This window comes from Aquarana catesbeiana, linkage group LG10, assembly GCF_042186555.1.
Source record: "Aquarana catesbeiana isolate 2022-GZ linkage group LG10, ASM4218655v1, whole genome shotgun sequence".
NCBI classification, from domain to species: Eukaryota; Metazoa; Chordata; class Amphibia; order Anura; family Ranidae; genus Aquarana; species Aquarana catesbeiana.
In genome coordinates, this window is record NC_133333.1 from 84449398 (window position 1) to 84464448 (window position 15051).

A 15051-nucleotide genomic window follows, 5' to 3' on the forward strand; every position below is an offset into this window, starting at 1 on the left:
TCTTTGATGAAAGCTTTGCGATCCTGGATGGTCTTTGTCCTGAAGGCTCTGAATTTCAGAAGAGGATGTGGCATCTTATGTAGAGGACAGAACTTAGTAGAGTCGCTGTCTTGCTCCTCTGGCTGAGACTCTGCTAATCTGTGGGAAGAAATGTTAGTTTTGTGCACTGCTACTGGAGCTCTGAGTTGTTTAGGGCCAGAAGAAGTGGTATAAGACACTGGAAAAATGAAGCTGGGGTCATATTTCATTCCTGCTTGCCTGTCTACAAAGTCCACAAACTCACTAAAGGGTGGAAAAGGCACATTGTGTTTTTCACTGTTCTGTCTCTGGGACAGCTAGCTAAACCTGCTTATCTTAATAACTGTAGACACCATATTTCTTTGATCTCAGTTTTATTAGAACAAGCCAGTTGAAACTACAAATAACAGAAATAGACTTCAATAAGTACAATATCACATACAATACAGCATACATGGTATGCTCTTGGTGTAGCTTCTGGAGGTTTTTTTTTTTGCTTCCTATTCATGGCAAGTTTTTGAAGTTGATTTTGTAAAGTTTCCATTCAATTCTTAATTTGGTTAATGATGGTAGGGTCCAATGATGTTAGGGTTTCAAACACAGCTTTTGTTTCCTGATTGTTACCCTTTTACCATTCAGTTCACGAATGGTAAACGTTTGTTCCTTAATCTTTTGCTGGTACGTCTGCAAAATCCTTCTGCGTCAGGAGAGTTCAGTGTATTTGCACAAAGATTTCAAATCTGGAGACCTTGTGGTATGAGATTCCTCTTTTTGCATCTTGAGAGAAAGAAGATGTCACTGTTGATCTGTATTTCCTTAGGTTGGTTAACTGCTTCCTCATGCGACTATATGCATTACCACGCCAAGCAAGTATTCATAGGTAATTGTCAGAGAGACAATTTTGACAGGCTACCATTAGAAAAAATGGCTATTTCCCAGTTTTAGATTATTCCTTTCTTTCATTTGATGATGGTCCATGCTTATTACAAGATAAAAGTAGTACTGGAAAAAAATATAGAGTGCATAGGTATATAAACTGTTAGTATACCAACCCGTATGTCTAAGTACCTCTTTTGTAAACGTCCAGCTACCATATTAAATTAACAGCCATTTTAAAGAAAGCATTTTCTTATCCCCAGGGAGCTTTGGTATTTTCTGGTACATGTTCTGGATTCTTGTCTCCTATGAAAGTCCAGCACAACATCCCACAATATCAGAAGAAGAGAGAAGGTACATTGAGGAGAGTATTGGAGAGAGCACAGGTTTCATGAACCCATTGGTGGTGAGCTAAATTTTCTTTTTCTATATTCTCTTTTCTATAATTCTAGCAGTAAAATGTTGTATTGTGTTAGTCAAAGGTGTTAGTCAAAGGTAGTAGTAGCAACAGTGGGCAATATATTTCATGTCGCTAACTGAATATAGTTTTAGGTTCAACCTATTGAAAACCCTTCGTTTTCTTCTCCGGGTATGCTTTTCTGCAAATAACTTATAAAACCATAATTATATACACCAGTCAGCCATAACATTATAACCACCTACCATAACCACCTATTGGGTAGGTCCCTTTTTTGCCACCAAAACAACCCGGACCTGTTGAGGCATAAACTCCACTAGACTTTTGAAGGTATGCTGTAATATCTAGCACCAAGCTGTCAGACACACTGCCTCCGCCAGCTTGCCTTCTACCCAAAGTGCATCCAGGTGCCACCTCTCCCTGAGGTAAAAGAAACCTGTACCTCTGGCTCTGCATTTAAGTTTTCTTGGTTGTTATATAGATTTAACCAGTCTATGTGCTTTGATGTCAGCTCAGTTTGTGTATATGTGTATTCCGATTCTTTGCTCTCCCTCTGCTCCCTAAATTTCCCCATCAGAACTATACTATAGTCAAGGCTGTAGAAACGTTCTGCCAAGGGAAAGTCAGTTCTGTTATATTTAATAGTAAATCTGTAAATTCTTTCTTAATATTTCTTCCTCCAGGTCAGTTTTAATAAATATACATCATTTAATGTCATCCGCAAACTGCCTGACCTTACCCTCTATTTTATCTACTAAGTCATTTATAAAAGAGTTAAAAGAACCAAGCCCAAAATGGATCCTTGTGGAACATCACTGCTAACTTTGCTATATTTGTAATAAATGTCCTGATAACCATCTTTTGTCTTCTGTTCTCTGGCCAGTTTATTACCAATGTAAATATTATTTCCAAGTGATCCTTATGTACTGTATAAGTGTATTATAAAAGAACTGGGGCAAATACCTTTTTCAAGATACAAATATATTACCCCAGTAGCATTTGCATCAGCTAGGATTTAACTTACTACATCGTAAAAGCTAACTATATATCAGTAGATAATTTGTTTTCCTGGGGGGTTCAGCATTGGTGACCCAGGCTGGGCACAAACATTTTACATGTATCTAAAGAACACTAACAGTTGAAGGGGCTTAAAACTTTGTGCATATTACACATATCACAGTGGTCAGTAGTGCTAAAGACACACAGCACATGGCTCAGTAGTGTGTAATGAATAGAGTGCAGAGATTAGAAATGCAAACTGCACAAAGTACAGGGAACAGAAGTGCATAATCACACACAGTGAAGGGGGAGAAGAGTGCATAATGAACAGAGTACAGGGGTCAGGACTCATGTATGCAAAACACAAAAAATGCAGGGATCAGGAGTAAGTATCACACACAAAGCAAGGAGAGCAGAGATCATGAGTGCATCATTAACAGAGTACAGGAGTCAGAAGTACAGGGATGCATAAGTCAGTAGACAGTGTATAAGAAAAAGTATGCAAGAAGGGGGTACCTTTCCATTCACAAAAAAAAAATAAGTAAACATACAGTTTTTGACAAGTCCTTTAACCACTTTCTGCCCAGCCTATTGTCATCTTATGGTAGGGTAGGGGATTCGTCGTTTCGGGTGGACATCATATGATGTCCTCCCGAAACGTGCCTCGAATGAAGCAGTGGGGCCACTCTGCAGCATGCTCTGTCACCAGTAGAGATGGGCCGAACACATCCCTGTTCATTTTTGAACTCCTGAACAGAGAAAAAGTTCTGACCCGAAAGGCGTCCACTCGTCCACCCCATTGAAGTCTATGTGAAACGGACTTGAAAAATCAAAATTTCCCATTTTAAAGACTTATATGCAAGTAATTGGCCATAAAAACTGTATGGTGGTCTTGGTACTGCCCTGGGGGACATGTATCAATGCAAAAAATGTTTTTAAAAAACTATCATTTTTAAAGCAGCAGTGATATTAATGATGCTTAAAGTGCAACAATAAAAATAAAAAATTCCTTTAAATACAGTATAGTGCCTGAGGGTCCCCTTAGTGGAAACAAAGAAGAATGGCATCACATCCGGAAGTAAAATCAAAAGAATTTATTGAAAGTCCATATAATCAAGCGAACATGACAAACATCAATCAAAAAAAGGTGCTCAGTGGACGCATTTCACACAAACGTGCTTACTCATTCCCTCAGTCTGAATGTAAAATGGCACATCTGTAGCATGTAAAGAACATGCTGCAGCAAAAATTACATTTCTAAAAAAAAAAGTCAAATCACATTTACAGTATCTCACAAAAGTGAGTACACCCCTCACATTGTTGTAAATATTTTATTATATCTTTTCATGTGACAACACTGAAGAAATGACACTTTGCTACAATGTAAAATAGTGAGTGTACAGCTTGTATAACAGTGTAAATTTGCTGTCCCCTCAAAATAACTCAACGCACAGCCATTAATGACTAAGCCACTGGCAACAAAAGTAAGTACACCCCTAAGTGAAAATGTCCAAATTGGGTCCAATTAGCCATTTTCCCTCCCCGGTGTCATGTGACTCCTTAGTGTTGCAAGGTCTCAGGTGTGAATGGGGAGCAGGTATATTAAACTTGGTGTTATCACTCTCACTCTCTTATACTAGTCACTGGAAGTTCAACATGGCACCTCATGGCAAAGAACTCTCTAATTTAAGCTCTACCTAAAGATGGCCTAGGCTATAAGAAGATTGCCAAGACCCTGAAACTGAGCTGCAGCACGGGGGCCAAGACCATACAGCAGTTTAACAGGACAGGTTCCACTCAGAATAGGCCTCGCCATGGTCGACCAAAGAAGTTGAGTGCATGTGCTCATTGTCATATTCAGAGGTTGTCTTTGGGAAATAGACGTATGAGTGCTGCCAGCATTGCTGCAGAGATTGAAGGGGTGCGGTGTCAGCCTGTCAGTGCTCAGACCATACGCCACACTCTTCATCAAATTGGTCTGTATGGCTGTCATCCCAGAAGAAAGCCTCTTCTAAAGATGATGCACAAGAAAGCCCGCAAAGTTTTCTGAAGACAAGTAAACTAAGGACATGGATTACTGGAACCATGTCCTGTGGTCTGATGAGATCAAGATAAATTTATTTGGTTAAGATGGTGTGTGGCAGCAACCAGGTGAGGAATACAAAGACAAGTGTGTCTTACCCACAGTCAAGCATGGTGGTGGGAGTGTTATGGTCTGGGGCTGCATGAGTGCTGCTGGCACTGGGGAGCTACAGTTCATTGAGGGAACCATGAATGCCAACATGTACTGTGACATACTGAAGCAGAGCATGATCCCCTCCGTGCGGAGACTGAGCCACAGGGCAGTATTCCAACATGATAACGACCCCAAACACACCTCCAAGATGACCATTACCGTGCTAAAGAAGCTGAGGATAAAGGTGATGGACTGACCAAGCATGTTTCCAGACCTAAACTCTATTGAGCATCTGTGGGGCATCCTCAAGCGGAAGGTGGAAGAGCTCAAGGTCTCTAACATCCAACAGCTCCATTATGTCGTCATGGAGGAGTGGAAGAGGACTCCAGTGGCAACCTGTGAAGCTCTGGTGAACTCCATACCCAAGAGGGTTAAGGCAGTGCTGAAAAATAATGGTGGGCACACAACATTTTGACACTTTGGGTGTTTCACTTAGGGGTGTACTCACTTTTGTTGGCAGCGGTTAGGACATTAAGCTGTGTGTTGAGTTCTTTTGAGGGGACAGCAAATTTACACTGTTGTACAAGCTGTATACTCACTACTTTACATTGTAGCAAAGTATAATTTCTTCAGTGTTGTCACATGAAAAGATATAATAAAATATTTACAAAAATGTGAGGGGTGTACTCACTTTTGTGAGATACTGTAAATTGACGTGTGTTTGCAATTGCCGGAACTCAACTATTTAAAAAAAAAAAAAAAATAAAGGTGTGGGGTCCCCCCAAGTCCATACCAGACCCTTCAGGTTGTGGAGTCCCCCCAAAACCCATACCTGGCCCTTTATCCTGAGCATGCAGCCTGGCAGGTCAGGAAAGGGGAGGGATGAGTGAGCACCCCCCTCCTGAACCATACCAGTCCACTAGCCCTCAACATGGGGGTTGTTTTGTGGCAGGGGGGCTCTGCCCCATCACCCCAAAGCACCTTGTCCTTGTGTTGATGGCGACAAGGGTCTCTTCCCCACAACCCTGGTCTGCGGGTGGGAGGCTTATCGGAATCTGGAAGTACCCCTACCCATTCACCAAAAAATTGTTAAAAAGTAATAATAACTGAGACAGTTTTTGAGAATTCCTTTATTAAAAAATAAAAAAAACAGTGTCCCCCAATGTAAATCCATCGTCAATCACGACACCCGCCCCCGCTTTGCCCAATCAGGGCGCAGAATGCGAATGGGGCAAACAGCCAATGTTTGGCTCAAACTCATGCTCGGGCCGAACCGTTCGCCCAATACAAGTCACCGGCTGTGTCCATCGGACACAGCTGATGACTGATCAGTGTACCGGCTCGCTGCCATACCATGTGATTGCTGTAACCAATCACAGCACATCACATGACAACTATAAACAGTGGATCGCTTCCTTTCATACAATACACACTAAACTAATAAATTTCATCAGTAAAAATGGTTGCTTATTCCAAATGTATGTGTAAAAAAATAAGAAAAAAAATCCAATCACTACCCCAGAGTGGTGCAATGTTACTGTTTTGCTCTGGTTACAGCATGTTAAAAAAAGTGAAAAAATGTGAAAAAATGTATTACATACTGTTACCAGTCAGTATAACTGCCACACTAGTTATACAATGATGCTGTACTGTACTGGTGATAGTATGTAAAAAAAAAAAAAAATTTTGAAAAACATTTTTTTTTTATTCCTTAATTTTCCAAAAAATTGTGACAAAAAATTACAACTTTAAAAAACTTGTCCTCATAAACATGGTATCCCCCAATCCATGTTTAAGGCAAGTGACCTTGTATGGCCATCCCCCCTCCACTTCCTTTTCAGGCCAGCCAGGCTGCATGATTGGATAAGGGTCTGGAATGGATTTTGGGGGACTCTTTTTTTTCTTGTTTTTTTTTTGTGTTTAAAATTCAAATACTTGACATAAAGGGTCTGGTATAGAAGTTTGGGGGATGCCTTTTTTTTATGTGGTCCACTTAAAATCTATACCAGACCTAGAAGGCCTAGTATGAATTTTGGGGTATCCCACGCCATTTTCTTTAACACTATGCCTGCCCCTCAATGTCTCATCAGAACCTCAGGTATTTATCAGGATGCTAGACCCAGTACTACTCATTTTGCGATCCTTGGACAACCATCTGTTGAGGGAACAGTGGCCCAGGCTAGCTTGTCCTTTAAACCTTTGGATAGACCAAGGCGGAACTGGTGCCGCAGGGCTGCATCGTTCCACTGAGTATTCGCGCTCCAACGTCAGGGTCAACGTCAGAGTCAGGCCGGAAGACAGGAGGAAGCAGGGTCAAACAAACCAAAGGTCAGGACTGAAGATAGCAGCGTGGTCAGGAATCCGGGTTAGTACTGGAACAGGATACAGGCACAGAACCAGGATTTCAGGAGACAGCTTCAGATCAAACAGCAAAGACCCAGCGCCCCTGAGGCACCTTTATAGGCCACTAAGCGCCAAACTGCGCCTAATGCGTGCGCATGCACACATCCATGCGCGATGTCCATGATTCGCACATGCACATTGGCACACATCTCCTAATGCGGGCAGTGCATCCCTGACAGGTCCCCTGGTGGAAGCAGTGAATTCTCTGGTAACTCTGTGGGGTCAGTACCTCCTGCCCTACGCCTTTCCTTGTCTGTCTAACAGGTTCATGTCAAAGGGCATTCTGATATTCCTCATTGTTCCAAACCGGCCCAGACAGATGTGGTATGCCGACTAGATACGTTGCTCTACCATGGTCCTACTGCATCAGGATCTTCTATTCCGAAGTACCAATTTGCCATCTGGCTTCATGGTTTCTGACTTTAAGAGCATGGCAGTTGATGGTATTCTGGAGTCTAGAAATATCTTGATACTAAACTTTCAGCACTATTGGGGGTCAGAGTACCTAACTTTTCTATTCTGTTTTGAGAATTTTTAACCTTTCATTTGTTAATTAAGACCCTTGTATAGAGGGTCTCCCATGTAGCTTCCCTTTGTGACTCAGTGGGTTCTGAAGTAGTTCTATTGTAGCCTTCTCTTTGGTGAGGTGATTATCTGAACTGGTGGCGTTATCCAGCAAGGAACCCTTCACAGTTTTGCACAGAACAAGGTGGTATTGAGGGCCAGATCTTCCTCTTGCCTAGGGTAGTTTCTATCTGTCTCCCCAACACGAACACCTTATCCTGTCCCTCAGTCCACCTGTTTCTAGTGCTTCAAGAAATTTTTGACTTTGGATGACAGATCTGCAAGGCTGCCACTGGGGCTTCTATTATCACTTTCTCTAGGTCCTACCAGGTGGACATTCGGCCTCTTCCTAAACCAACTGTGGGCCTAAAACCCCTCGAGCAGGCACTCTGTGTCTTGGACCTGTTAGCATTTGTTTGGCGTTTGCCTAACCCACAATTGGATTTTTTTGCATTTTCTTAGGTTAAAGCGGAGCTCTACCCAAATGGGGAAGCTCAGTTTGTCTGCCTCCTCCCCTCCATCTGCTGCCACATTTGGCACCTCTTGAGGGGGAGGGAGGGTGGGTACCTGGTTTTGACAGGTACCTGCTCCTACTTCTGGCTCAGTTCGCCATGTTGAAGTGAGCCGGAAGTTTGGCCCCTCCTCCGTCCCATCCCCTGCAGCCGACCCATTGAGAAAGCGCAAAATGCCGCAAGGCTTCACTGCCGATTTCCCTTTAGCCATCATGGCAGCAGCAGCACCCGAGAGCCGATTCAGGTGAGGACACTGTTGGATGCCTGGACAGGTAAGTACCATAATAGTAAAAGTCAATAGTAACAGTATTTGTAACTGCTGACTTTTGTTTCTTTTTTTTTGGGGGGGGGGCCCTCTTGAAATACTCCCTCGATGTAACTAGATCAAGGTAAGAACACTTGCAAACAACAGAGTAATTTAGGTACAAGAATACCTAGTTTCTTGGTAGCCAACAAGGATGGAAGGCATCAGTGATAGATAGAGTAGGAAGAGATTAAAATCTGTTTTGGTTTATTTTTTGCTGCTTGTCTCCTGCTAGGAAGATTTCCCTTCGCTTCCTGTCCTTGGTACACAACAGTAAGTGAGAGGAAATCTCTCTAAAATGCACAAAATTCCCATTATGAGGCTTGTGTCCTAATTGGAGGATTTTTCCTCATTTTTTGCTCTGGTGACAACTCTGACAATTTGGATTTCTCATCATCCGTCTGTTTTGGTGACAATGGTCACAGTGCAAACAGATGATTTAAGCTCCCCAGTGGGGATACTAAAAGCAATATATAGTTGCCATGGGGGACCAACCCTTCCTAGCCCTATCCTAAATTAAAAAAAAATACATTTTTATGTAAATTTAAACAGCATTTTGCAGTAGCTACTGGGTCTGTGTGGAAGGCGGAATGGGAGTGTTACTTCCACCCACTATATTCACTGCTTCAAGCCACAAAGACTGTGGTCAGCTCCCTAGTGGTTCAGGCTGTGCGATGATGTCAGAGAAGTGGGGCTTTGTTGTAGTGGTCATATTGTTGGCACAGGTATAAGTTGGATGATAAAGCAGCACACATGCTGAGGCAAAACAGATACAGAGGCGGCAGCAGCAGTAGTGGCAGCACTGGGAGAGGCACTGAAGGAGACACATGGTGGGCTTCACAGCTTTGGGGACTGTTTTGCAAGCCCCACCTGTCAGGGGGCATTAGCAGCTGGGTTGTGTCTTAGGGTAACCAGCACACTGTTGTTTTTCCACAGTGTCTTCTCAGCTGATTGGGACTACTATTTAGTTCAGGTTCCCTTGTTGATATCACCAGGCCAAATGTCTTCTAAACAGATGTTTCCTCCACCAGATTTGCTCAGCTATATCCTATGGGGGAGGAATTCACTAAGAAGTGATGTATGCTCTCGGTAAATGCAGCAGTGTCTTATCTCAACAGGTGACATATCCCAGGAGGTTGCAGGCACGGGGGACTCTGCAGGTAGTGGGGCTGATCTAGACAAGGGTTTGGCAAATTTCTCATGGGCTTTTTTTTTGCTGTAGGTTTTTCTAAATATTTCATGCAGATTTCACATTTGGGACTTTTGTCTATAAACATGCGCAGGATACTTTGACTACAATGTTGGTCTGCAGAATTACCCTGCAAAAAGCTTTAGGCTAGTTTTACTTTTCACAGGGAACGCTTGTTTGGCCCAGGTCTGGATAAGTATATCTGGAAAAATTCAAATGGTAAGAGTTCTCTTTTACTTCTTCGGAGGGGTAATCACATGATTCAAAGGGCGGCTGCTCCTTCTTCTTCTACTCCTTCCACAAAGCAGTCCTTTCACCACTCTCAGGCTTCGACTTCCAGAGCAAAATCTCAGTCAAAGTGCCAGTTCCATAAGAAGTCCTGGTCCTCCAAGCTTCTCAATGTAGGGGCACCTCCACTCATTTTTTGAAAGTATGGCAGGGGGGTATTAGCAAACAAATGGGTCCATTGTGCAGTTGCTCATGGTTACAGGTTGGAATTCGAAAGTCCCCCCCCCCCACACACACTTTATGCTTTCAAATGTTTATCTGAATCTGTTAAAACAAATTGTTACATTTTCAGGCTCTCAATCATCTTCTGTCTTAAAGAGTGATCTTTCCTGTTTCAGAGGACAAAGGGGTTTGCAGCTTTTATTTAAACCTTTTTATGGTTCTAAAGCCAAACAGCGAAGTTCATCCTGTATTGGATCTCAAGCATTTGAACACATTTCTTCAGATACAGAAGCTTAGAAAATAATTAGTACATAGAGTGTTGACCTTGCTCCATCCAGGGGATATCCTGGCATCAATGGACATAAAGGATGCTTACCTACATGTCCTGATCTTTCCTCCTCACTAGAAGGTTTGTAGTGGAGTAGTGTAGTGTAGTATTAGTGGTGTAGTTTTGGATAGGGTAGGAAAGGATTAAAACGCCTTCTAGATTTTTTTTTATTGTCTGTATACTCTTAGGGAAATTTCTATTCACTATCTTTCCCAGAGATGTAACAAAAACATATCGGCAAAAGTGAGGGGAATTCCCTACTTAGATGGCTGTACCCACAACAGGTGTTTTCATTGGAAGCTTTCCCTTCTTCCCTTCTCCTGGGGACAATTCTACAATTTAGAATTTCTCATAATTTATTTCTTGGAAGGGGAGGAATCATGGTGAATGGATCTACACTTTTGGTTGGCCCTACCAACCCCACTCTACTCAAGAAAAATTGATAATTTGATTGACTTATCTCGAAAAAGCCTGTTGGAAAATTTTCGGCCATAATAGCGACTGCATTCTTTGAGGTGCAACCATCGTTCAAGTATTGCACTATCAAGTTACAAATGTTTATATACCATTTGTGTATTTAGAGAATGTATTTAAAACCATATCCATAATGTTATATATAAATAATGTTATATATAAATAATGTCTTTGCAGAAATTTAAAGCACCTTGGCGGAAATTTTTCACCTCTATGCCAGTGTATGCAATCATCGTTGCCAACTTTTGCCGCAGTTGGACATTCTATCTCTTGCTCATTAGCCAGCCGGCCTATTTTGAGGAAGTGTTTGGCTTTGAGATCAGTAAGGTATGGTGTTCTTTCTGGAGGTACTATATTATTAACTTTCTAAATCGAGTTGAAATCAATAGCCTCTGTAAATAAATCATTTTGTTGTCATGTGGTTTTGAATAAAACCTTCGTAAAGAACACTAAAGCCATAAAACACAGCCTAAAAGCCATTTTGTCAGGGTTAGCTGAGGATAATATTGACAAAACTCCTTTGAACAAGTAATCAAGTGATAGGCTCCCTCCTACAACATTGAAGCTTGTGATAGTGTAATTATAAGTTGTTGAAATATATTAAAAATGATTTTTACTTTTGTGGTAAAAATCATACACCCCACAGGTCTACAGTGCCCGGAGACAAGATAGACATTGAACTGTGACTTCAATATAGCATTCCACTCTCAGCAAGTAACAACTGCTTCTGGTGCAAGAACAGTGTGTGATCATGGGGATCAAAGGTCCATTTTGGGGATATGGTGGTGGTATTAAATATCTCAGTCCTGTAGTTCTTGATCAATAGGGAAAATGGCGGCAGCTATCCTCAGTCAGCTCTCTGGGATGAAAGCAAGGGAAGAGAGAAGGAAGTGACACCTAAGTGTAGCAGTTAACAGTTACTTTAATTCACAATGGTTAAAAAAACTCATAAGATTGTGCTGTAAAATGCACTCATCAGAACATAGAGATGCTGCTCTGTTCCATCCTGCAGATACCGTGCTGTGCCAGGGAACAGCTGGAGATAGAGGAGATGACTGGAGTGTCCTGTGACCAATAGGAAGTCTGGGCCAACCATTGTGTAATGCACGGTGTAGCACCAGTTCCTTCTACAGGCCTGGGGGTGAACAATTTTTCCGTAGGCAGCAGTATTGGCTGCGAGGGATGTTACTAACTCACCTGGGGTTAAGGCAGCTGCAAAAGTGAATAAAGGAATTACAAGCTGTAGGCTTCACAAAGTTTTTGACATATATTAATCTATCCTCGTGACATAGTTCAAGGTCCAAGAAAGCCAAAGAATCCTGGTCTAGAACATGGAAAAGGAAAGACCCAGTATATTCTGATTACAATGCAGCTATCTTCTGGGGTGGGCCATCCCATATGATCACTATGTTGTCGACATAGCGACCATAGTAGACCACATGGGCAGCAAAGGGATTGTTCCAGGTGATGTAAAGTTGTTCCCAATAGCCCATTGTCAAGTTGGCATAGCTGGGAGCATAATTAGCCCCCATAGCTGTGCCATTCATCTGTAAATAAAGATGGATCCTATGCATAAATAGTCCTTTAGAACTGTTCACCCCCAGGCCTGTAGAAGGAGTCGGTGCTCTGAGCGTGTAGCCTGTTGTTCCGTCTGTCTCTTCTCCGGTGATGTCACATCCGCGGTGCATTCCACGCTGGTTGGCCCGGATTTTCTGGTGGCCACAGGAAGTTCCAGTCATCTCCTCCATCTACAGCAGTTCCCTTGTGCTGCCTGCAGGATGGACCAGAGCAGCCTCCCCATGTTCTTCTTTTTTTAACAAACAGATATGCTTTATTGACAGATGCATGGTACACAACAATTAAAAAGAAACAGTGTTTTTCCAATGGTTTTCCAGTTTCACAGTACAATAAGACAACCTATTTGAAATTTAGACAGGTAGGGCAATTTAAACCCGTGCCAGAACAACGGACAGCACAGTGTCCAGAACAAACTGAGAAATAATACAAGATACATCGTAGACATTGATATTTCCTTGTTGAGAGAACAGGTTATGACCATCACCCAATGAAGACTCAGCAGTGTGGTGGAATTCCTGTCAAGGTCTAGGAGGACCAGACCTTTTCAAATTTCCAGTGACACCCTCTGTTGGAGTAGGTCATGTTGTATAACCAGAGCTTTCCAGGCAGGCACCTCTGGTGTGGTCCAAGATGCCCATTTTAGCAGAATTTCTTTCTTTGCATAGTATAGGAGATATGCTATAAGAAGCTTAGAGTGATGGGAACGTTGGTTGTCATCTGGGATTCCCAGTAATGCTAGAGACGGGGTGGGTACCAGAGTGAGTTGTAATCTAAGATTGATTTCAGAGAAAACAGCCTGCCAGTATGACACAATCACTGGGCATTCCCAGAACATATGGATGTAGGAACCCGGGTGGAGTCTACAGCGTGGGCATATGGGGTTTCTCTCAGGGAACAATCTCTGCAGTTTCTCGTTGGTATAGTATACCCGGTGGAGAAATTTATCATCATGTTCTGATGAGCGCATTTTACTGCACAATCTTGTGAGTTTTTTAACCATTGTGAATGAAAGTAACTTTTAACTGCTACACTTCTCTCTTGCCTTGCTTTCACTCTCAGCAAATACATGTAATCACAGAAGAAACAGAGCAGTCTCTGCATGTGTTAGCAAGCCTAACCTATCCCCAGTCATGTGATCCCAGCCAGACAATATTTGGCTTCACATCTAGAGATTTCCTTATACTGTCCTTGTTGTTCTCAGTTCTGTTTAGCAGACATATGCCCTGTACACACGGTCGGATTTTCCGACAGAAAATGTGTGATAGGACCTTGTTGTCGGAAATTCCGACCGGGTGTGGGCTCCATCACACATTTTCCATCGGAATTTCCAACACACAAAGTTTGACAGCTTGCTATAAAATTTTCCGACAACAAAATCCGTTGTCGGAAATTCTGATCATGTGTACACAAATCCGACGCACAAAGTGCCATGCATGCTCAGAATAAATGAAGAGACGAAAGCTATTGGCTACTGCCCCGTTTATAGTCCCGACGTACGTGTTATACGTCACCGCGTTCAGAACGATTGGATTTTCCGACAACTTTGTGTGACCGTGTGTATGCAAGACAAGTTTGAACCAACATCCATCGGAAAAAATCCATGGACTTTGTTGTCGGAATGTCCGATCAATGTCCGACCGTGTGTACAGGGCAATACTGTGTGAATCATTGTAAACTGAGATTGGCTAAAAGGAAACTAGCAAGTGTTTATACTAACTTGAATGTGGGCGACGATCCTCAGAATCACTTATCAACAGGGGAACTACATGTCCCATGAGGCATTGCAAGATGACAGTTACATGCATGATTCCCAGAGGCAGAGGCATGATTGGAAGACTGACAGTTTCAAGCATAACTCCCAGAGGCAAGGGCACAATGGGACCTTTAGTTCTGCAACAGCTGGAGGGCTGCAATTTTGCAATCTAAATACTATGAGATGTGTCATTAAAGAATAGGTACACTTAAAATAATACTGACACAGGTCTGGCTCTGGTTAACTGCAGAATTGAGCTTTCATCCTACTGGGATGATTCAGGGTTTTTTTCTAAGGTGCATTTATCCTTTAACCGGTTCCCTACCGCCTTCCGCACATTTACTGCAGCAAGGTGGCCCAGCTGCATGAAACAACGTGCCTGTACGTTGCTTCGTGCAGTAGCTCTAGGGAGCGTGTGTGCCGCCTGAGGTGCGGTCACGCGTTGATTGGCCAGAGGCAGAGCCAATCAGTGGGTCCAGTGGACCTGTTGTCTGCCGGCCACCCGCCATCATTCCCGGAAGAGGCAGAATGGTGATCTGTCTATGTAAACAAGGCAGATCGCCGTTCTGTCAGAGGGAAAGAGCGAGATCTTGTGTTTCTGCTAAGCAGGAACATGGATCTCTTTCTTTCCCCATTCAAAACATCCCCCACACAGTTAGCAAGCACCCCCTAGGGACGCAATTAACCCTTCGACCCCCCTGGTGTTAAGCCCTTCCCTGGCCTGGTCATGAAGGGGGTAAAACCTTCCGGGGCTGAAGTGGTAATGTACATATGATTAAGCCAGACCAAAGAACTTGGAATGATGTTAAATCGGTAGTAACCGTTCAACTAAAAAAGAAAATTTCTGCATTGTATACTAACACATTATCAAAGACTTACCTTAAAACAAAGCCCTTCAGCGGTGCGTTGTCAATGCTGACAGGGCTCCAGTCTTCACCTGGTCCTCGTTTCAGCAACTTGAATGGCAAAGCCGCAACAATGTCAATCTCGTGCATGTGCGCGGGAGGCA

General features: G+C 42.8%; 1 protein-coding gene across 1 annotated transcript in view; it reads left to right on the forward strand.

Moving 5' to 3' along the window:
- The window catches only part of SLC17A7 (solute carrier family 17 member 7), a 312589-nt gene that overhangs the window by 257378 nt on the left and 40160 nt on the right, over positions 1-15051 (forward strand). The window contains exons 7-8 of the mRNA XM_073602352.1: positions 1158-1300; positions 10889-11038. Coding sequence (XP_073458453.1) covers positions 1158-1300; positions 10889-11038 — 293 coding nt within the window. The remainder of the gene's footprint in view (positions 1-1157; positions 1301-10888; positions 11039-15051) is intronic.